Genomic DNA, 8,154 nt, shown 5'->3' on the forward strand with positions numbered 1-8,154 from the left:
CCCCTGCATACTATTCACTAGTGAGATAGACACTGACGTGGCCGGCACTCCAGTTTCTGAGAATTCAGCTGTAGAAACAGCAGCCGGGAGGTACACATGGGCCTTGTGTGTTTTTATTTCTTTCCCATGAGGAATTTCTTTGGTTCTACTGATTACCTTCCCTGGTGACTGGCGGAGATCAGAAACGCACCCTGTGAAATAACTAGTATAAATTCATGTCCGAACATTTGACATTGTTTCATACCCACCATTCAAAATTCTCAATTGACACTTATATGGCCATCATAATGTTCTCCTGCTTTCCTAAGAGCAGTCCCATTAGATAATGCTCTGAAGAGGATTTCTAAGATTTAAGGTGATAAACCAACAGGTAACATTGAGAGAAAAGTCAATAAAAATAATAAAAATCAGGCAGGAAAGATTGCACGCTCATAGCAGACCCCTGCTGGGAGTTTTCACACATTTTGATGAATGGATGGAAAATCAGGTGAGTGCCATTATGAACATGCACCCCATGTACAAATTTCCTCTCTAATTTGTGACATTCTGTAATCTGGCATAAAAGCACCAGTAAACCAGTGTTGAAATTCTCCAAAGGCACCCCAGTTTCTAAGTAGCTCCTACTTAAAGGTGAGATGACTTAATGTAGTATGACAAATTATAATAATACATCCACAAACCACCTCCTTGTTTTTGGTTTCTGTGATGGGTTGTTTTACAACACACTTTGTTTAATTGGATGGTGGTTGCAGCTTTGCTCGAGGGCAAATTTTATAGTTAGTCCAATGCAAGATTATCCAAATTGAATTTCGGGAGTTGCTGTGGAAGTGTTTTCGGGAAGCACACCCAGACGTGCTCCAAATTAGCTGGAATAGGTGCAAAGTAGAACATAGAACATACTGTGCAGAAGGAGGCCATTCGGCCCATTGAGTTTGCATCGACCCACTTAAGCCCTCACTTCCACCCTATCCCCGTAACCTAATAACCCCATCTAACCTTTTTGGTCATGAAGGGCAATTTATCAAGGCCAATCCACCTAACCTGCACGTCTTTGGACTGCGGGAGGAAACCGGAGCACCCGGAGGAAACCCATGCAGACACGGGGAGAACGTGCAGATTCCGCACAGGCAATGACCCAGCAGGGAATCGAACCTGGGACCCTGGCGCTATGAAGCCACAGTGTTAATCACTTGCGCTACCGTGCTGCCTGAAGTAGGAGTATCTGAAAACTTTCTAAGATTGTGTTTTGAGCTTAACATATAAAATTTTAATGATGGCAAAAAATCTGACTATTTTTCAAACTTTACACTAAAAACAAAACTGACTGTTGGACATGCCTCATTAAATAATGGTGACTCTTGTGCAGAATTTCATTTTTGAATGTCCTGATTTCACAAATGTGAAGTTCTATCAGTGACTACTAATGTCTGACCTGCATTTCATAATGAGGAACTTGTTGGTTAAACAAGTGAATAACCGAGTCACATATATGATGCCAGTTTCAGGTTCAGATCTGTGAAGAGTTGCTAACCTCAGGTGGAGTCCCCAATTAAAAGATCTGGAGAGGGTTAGAAGCTAGAGGGAGGGGGTTAAAGTAGGACAGGAATTCTGAAGATGGGGCCTATCGGGGTGCAAAGGCTCCTGGCCAACAAAGTGGACAAGGCTTAGCACTGTGCTGAGCTCAAAGCTCAGTCAGCTGGGCATGCAAGGGGATGATGCTGTGGACTGATTGTTCCAGGTCAGAGAAAGGAATGTCCGAGGGGATAGTGAAAACAATGTTTCTGACATGTCTTCCTCTTTGTTTATCAAGGATTTCCCTCCACCATGATTGACAGGGCTCTCCAACAGGTCCATTTTAGTTCCTTCACTTCGGATGTCATCCTTTCCGCTCCCTCCCAGAATCACAGTTGGGTTCTGTGATGAATATAAGAAATTGTTTTTTTATATTTTTTTGCTGTAATCAATTAAAACTTGGGTTAGGATGCATATAGACAGCAAGACTGCTAGAGCTGTGATTAAGGTGTCATAAAAGTGAGATAATCATTAGTTCGAAGGTGCTAATAGATCTGAAGAAGCATTTACTTGTTTACAGATAGCTAGCTAATGGAATATGGTTTATGTTTGAAGGACAACGGTGGGTAGGTAATTTATGAGGGGTATTGTGTTTGGTTCTGGCTAAAGGATGTAAGGGACATCTTGTAAGAAGTGACAAAAGAACGCCTTAGCTTTGGCTACAGATGATGTAGTTACTAGGAGGAGCCAGGTCTATCTGAAAGGTCAATTGGTCTTAGAACTCTCATCTGAAAAGAGGTGTTTGGTCCTGAAAGGTTGTTTCTCCAAAGATTCTGTACAGAGAAAAGCAAATGAAACCCTGGCTCTTAACTTTATTCATGAGTGGTATTTGTAATATATTGGTTTACTTAATTGGATATAGTGGCAGATTTAGGAAATAAGTTAAGGTTTTTTCTCTTTTTCTTAGAAACTGTTGTAACTGTTAACTATAAAACTATTTATTTGTTGCTAATGTGATTTAATTCAAATTAAAGTGTGTTTTAATACACAAGATACCTATTGGTTTGTGTTATAACTCCTCAGGTGCAGTAACATTTCCTCACAGCTTTACAGATTGCAAATAGTTGGGTTCTCGCACTGGATCCTAATAGTTCCCCTTGTCCTCACCTTCCACTCAACCATCCTCTGTATTTCCTGGATCATCTTCCACCATTTCCCCCCCCTCCAGCATGACGTCACCGTGAAGCACATCTTACTTTTTAAACGCTTTCAACATTCCAAAGAAGTTGTTTCCTCCAAAATATCTTGGACCTCTCCACAGTAATCCAAAATAAATCCAACCGCCCCATCCCACTTCATGTGGTACATTCCCTCGCAAGAGCAGAAGATGCAACACCTGCCTATTTGTCTCTTCCCTTTCCATTATCCAGGGTCCAAAATACACTTACAGGTCAAATCGTGAGTTACTTGTATGTCTTTCAATTTAGTATCCTGTACTCAGAGCTCACACCATTGTCTCATATACCTTAGGGAAAACAAACACAAATTGGGGTAATTGTTTTTGGGAACACCCCTGTTCAGTTCAAAAGCCAAATTCTATGTTTTTGTTCGTCTGTCATTTTCATTCTCCAACCTACTCCTTCTCTGACCTCTCGGTCTTCAGCCTTCTAAACCTATCCAATGAATCTCTATGTGTACTCGATGAACAGTACCTCATCTTTCAATTAGGCAGTTCCAGATTTAACATAAGCCTTGATGTGCCTGGGTGGTGAGACCACAATATTAGAGTTCAACAATTTCACATAGCACATCTGCCCCTATTTTCTGGAGAGGAATTGTTGGTAAGGTTTCTGTTATTGCCATGTATAACGTCTTGGCCCTGTTTTTGTGTCTTTACCACCTCCCTTTTTCAGTATTCAGAAGGCTTCTGCCAGTCAATAGTGAAAGGGAAAATGCTGGAAAATCTCAGCAAGTCTGGCAGCATCTGTAGGGAGAGAAAAGAGCTAACGTTTTGAGTTCGATGACTATTTGTCAAAGCTTTGTCAGAGCTTTGACAAAGTGTCATCAGACTTGAAATGTTAGCTCTTTTCTCTCACTACAGATGCTGCCAGACTTGCTGAGATTTTCCAGCATTTTCCCTTTCGTTTCAGATTCCAGCATCCGCAGTAATTTGCTTTTATGCCAGTCAATAATTATACTACTAGGTTCTTGCTGTGTCTTCTTGCTTCTGTGTAATATTATACTAGTCAATAAATTCAAATTACTAATTTTAAGATAAATGTATTGGTCTGACATTCTGTATTTTCTGGTGAACGTATCATAGGTGTTGAAACACGGCAATGGGATAATGTTTAGTCACATGGCATCTCATTTGTATAAAGGCAGATGTTTTGGATGAGCAAAGACTCAGCTTTATAGAAATGGTCTTTTCGTTCTGGAGATTAGTTAAAATCATTGGGAGAAAGACCAAGTCTAACAGTCAAAGATTAAAAGTATTAGAGCTCAAAATCAATCAACAGTTAATCAGATTAGAATACCCTGTTTATGGTTAAACAGGGAAGCAAAAATAGGAAGGAAAGGAGAATCACATTTATAAAGAGGAAGTATTGAATATCTAATAAAGAAACTGTAATGAAAACACCATTATTATGAAGCTAAGCTAATTTGTGCAATACAATAAAGTTATGGAATATTTCAAAATCAAATTTCATTTAGTATTTGAATACTCTGGGTATTTCCCCCTCATTCATAAACCACATGTAATGTTGGTGCTCATCAATAAACTATAATTGTTTGTTATATGGGATACATCTATCAGCTGGATAATACTATCCAATCTGTTTTCTAGGTGGTTGTATTCAGTGCTGAAAAATCTTGAATTCGGAATTCTACAGACTTGGAGCAAAACGGTTCTTCTCATTAGTGAAACAGACTAAGTAAAATAGAGCTAAGACAAAGCAAAATATTACAGATTTCGGAAATCTGAAAGAAAAGCATAAAGTGCTGGAAGCACTCAGAGAGTCAGGCAACATTTGTGGAGAGAAAGTTAGTGCATCAGGTCTGTGAGCTGTCAACTATTTTACTTCAGTATCATGCTGTTTATCCCCAGTTGTGCTGTTTCTGACATTGGCGTGTTGGAGGAGCTGGGCTGCAGTGGAGAGGGGTCAGGTTTGGGGATGGGGAAGAGGAGCAAGAAATGTTTGGTGGCGGCAGGGAAGGCGTGGTGAAGAGCTGAGGGAACCAGATTTTATTTGTGTCCCTTTCTTCATTGTTGGCCGTGAATCGTCAAGAAGTGCGACATTATTGTTCATATTTTCGTCTTCCCTTTTCATCGACCATTCACCACCCTATGCCCGTGATTCTGAGCCCTGATATTTGCATGTACAAATCTGTGCAAGTTGTGGGAAAATAGAAAAAGTTCTCAAATCAATAGCCCCTGCCATTTTAGACATCGGAATGGTGGGAGTCACATGGCAACTTCTGAGTTTGGTGTGAAATTTCTGGACATTGCTCTGTTACAGCCCACAATAAAGACTAACGTTTCAGCATTTTCCATTCTTTTGTTTTGATTTATTCTTTCATGGGTGTCGCTGGCTAGGCCAACATTTGTTGCCCATCCCTAACTGCCTTTGAGAAGCTGGTGGTGAACCACCTTCTTGAACTGTTGCAGCACATCTGGTGTAGGTACACCCACAATACTGTTGCAAAATGAGTTCCAGAATTGTGACCCAGCGATACTGAAGGAACGGCGATATATTTCCAAGTCAGGATGGTATGTGGCTTGGTGGTGGTGATGTTCCTATGGATCTGTTGCCCTCGTCCTTCTAGATGATAGTGGTCACAGGTTTGGAAGGTGCTGGTGAAACAGTCTTTGTGCGTTGCTGCAGTGCATCTTGTAGATGGTACACACATTGGTGGTGGAAGGAATTAATGTTTAGGTTGGCGGATAGGGTTCCAGCCAAGAAGGCTGCATGTGCTGGATGGTGTCAAGCTTCAAGTGTTGTTGGAGCTGCCATTGTCTCTAACTAAACATCAGTGAGCAGGTTATTGCTAAGTGCCTGCTGGTAACATTGTTGATGACCCCTTCCATCACATTGCTAATGACCAAGAAGAGGGTGATAGAGCAGTAATTGGTCATGCTGGATTTGTCTTGTTTTCGTGGACAGGACTCACCTGGACAATTTCCCACATTGCTGAGTAGATGCCAGTATCGTAGCTGCACTGGAACAACTTGGCTGGGGTTATGGCAAGTTCTGGAACACAAGTCTTCAGTCCTATTTCTGGAATGTTATTGGGGCTTATAGCCTTTGAAGTGCCCAATACCTTCAGCCATTTCTTGACGTCACATGGAGTAAATTGAATTGGCTGAAGACTGGCATCTCTGATGTTGGGAATCTCAGGGGGGAGGCCGAGGCGGATCATCCACTCGGCACTTCCGGCTGAAGACGGCTGGCAGAATGGGGGGCATGCTGGGTAATGAGGTTACAGGTTATGGTTGAGTACAATTCTGTTGTTGCTGGTGTCCTACATCACCTCATAGACGCCGATGAACTTGAACTGTTCTGAATCTATCCCAATAAGCACAGTGATAACGCAACATGATGCAGGGTTTGGTCAGTGTGAAGATGGGACTTAGTCTGTTTGGTGGTCACTCGGATATGGTCAGACGCATTTGGCACAACTGGTGAGGGCACGGTCTGTTTTTCCTCTTGTGGTTCCCTCAGCCCCTACCCTGGTCTGCCCATTGTTGAGAAAGGAAAATCGGGGCCATCGCCCCAAATTCCTCAATTTAACCAAAATATGAACCATTTTTCCCTGGCCCTGAATAACCCACCTCCAGAATTTGTGGGAGCCCCACGTTTCTATGTAAAATAACACTTTCTATTGGGCGATAGTCATTGCCTTTATTGTGACCATGCCTGGAGCATGGAGTCTGCTGGTCTTTTCAGTTTTACCCTCTCTTACAGGCCACACTCGGTCAAATGCTGCCTTGATGTCAAGGGCAGTTACACTCACCTCAAGTGGCAACTTCAGGTCACCGAAGCTGTGCAATGTTTGCTGTGTTCTGACACACCAGCATCACCCCAGAGCAGCTCGTTGTGTAGATGGTCTGACATATCATGGGGCGTTTAGTAAGATCTTTAACTAAGCTCTCCAAAACATTCTGAACAGGCCATGTAGTGGGATTCATTGCAGATGGGATTGAAAGAGGGCGTGTACCCGTTCCTACTCTTAAAACGGTTCGCCTTCGATAATCCGGGGACACAAATGTACCCAATTCAAAACAAAAGTGGTGGTGGGCGGGAGGGGCGGCTGGAATTCATCCCGCAACTTGGTTGATTTCCAAGATTTGGTCAGTCAGCACGCACAGTTCGAGCATGAAATTGAGACACCGCCAGACTGTTTCAAACTCTTCCCAGTCTAATTCCTTAAAATGATAAGATTTCATACAATTTACCTGTAAATAGGAAGGCTGCTGTGTACACGGATTGGAGTAAGATTCTGTCCACGGCCATGTCTCTCTCTCTCTCTCCCTGGCCGCTCTAACTCGAATTACTGTATTATGTTTCCTCATTCTTCCAAAGCAGGTGCGAAGTTTGGAGCAGGGGTTAGTTACAATGCTGGGCGGAGACTACCTGGAACAGGCTGCAGGCAGTAGGCGGCACTTCCCGCATTGTGCAAGAATCCGCCCTTTGGCCAATGCATTTGTTAGCTAATTGCTGGAACAAGGAAAGTTACAGGTATATTAACTGAATAAATAATTGTGGGGATACCAGGAAAATCACCCATGTTTAAGAAACGGAACTGATACCATTGTTCACACTATGATGCAGCAAAGTTGATGATCACCCTCCTGGTATGATTGTTGACCGTGTGATTTTATCTTTAAATTGTATTTGTTGTTGTTTACCCGGCTGCACCGCGTCATCAGACAAATCAAAGGGTGGAGGGGTGTGCCTCCTCATCAGCTCCTCCTGGGGATTGGATGTGGCGACCCTGGCGACCTACTGCTCCCCGGATCTGGAATACCTGACCGTGAAGTGCCGCCCATACTATCTTCCACGTGAGTTCACTTCAGCCATTATCACAGTGGTCTACATCCCACCCCAGGCAGAAGTGAGGAAGGCGTACACAGTTATAAGCAAGAAGGCCCACACAGTTATAAGCAAGAAGGCCCGGGGGCCTTGTTCATTGTGGCCAGAGACTTCAACAAGGCCAACCTAAAGAGTGTACTGCCAAAATTCCACCAGCACATCTCCTGTCCCACCAGGGGCGACAACACTCTTGACCACTGCTACTCAAAAATCAAGGGTGCCTACCGTTCCACCCCCCGACTGCACTTTGGGAAATCAGACCATATGACGGTGCACCTTCTCCCGGCTTACAAACAGAAACTCAAGTGGGAGAATCCAGCTAAGAAGGTCGTGCAGTGCTGGTCCGAGTAAACAGAAGAGCTCTTACGTGACTGCTCAGAGACAGTGGACTGGTCCATATTTAAGAACTCAGCGACCAACTTAAATGAGTATGACACCGCCGTCACAGACTTCATCAGGAAACGTGTGGACGACTGCGTGCCAAAGAAACGTATGTCCCTCAACCGGAAACCATGGCTCAATTGCGAAATTGACTCCCTACTGAAGG

General features: G+C 43.2%; 1 protein-coding gene across 1 annotated transcript in view; it reads right to left on the reverse strand.

Annotated features, from left to right (window-relative positions):
- LOC119968818 (interleukin-10 receptor subunit beta-like) overlaps positions 1 to 7,190 on the reverse strand; it is a 30,390-nt gene extending 23,200 nt beyond the window's left edge. Inside the window, exon 1 of the mRNA XM_038801645.1 lies at positions 6,971 to 7,190. Coding sequence (XP_038657573.1) covers positions 6,971 to 7,028 — 58 coding nt within the window. The 5' untranslated portion in view covers positions 7,029 to 7,190. The remainder of the gene's footprint in view (positions 1 to 6,970) is intronic.
- Positions 7,191 to 8,154: the final 964 nt, after the last annotated feature.

Source organism: Scyliorhinus canicula, chromosome 7 (genome assembly GCF_902713615.1).
Source record: "Scyliorhinus canicula chromosome 7, sScyCan1.1, whole genome shotgun sequence".
NCBI classification, from domain to species: Eukaryota; Metazoa; Chordata; class Chondrichthyes; order Carcharhiniformes; family Scyliorhinidae; genus Scyliorhinus; species Scyliorhinus canicula.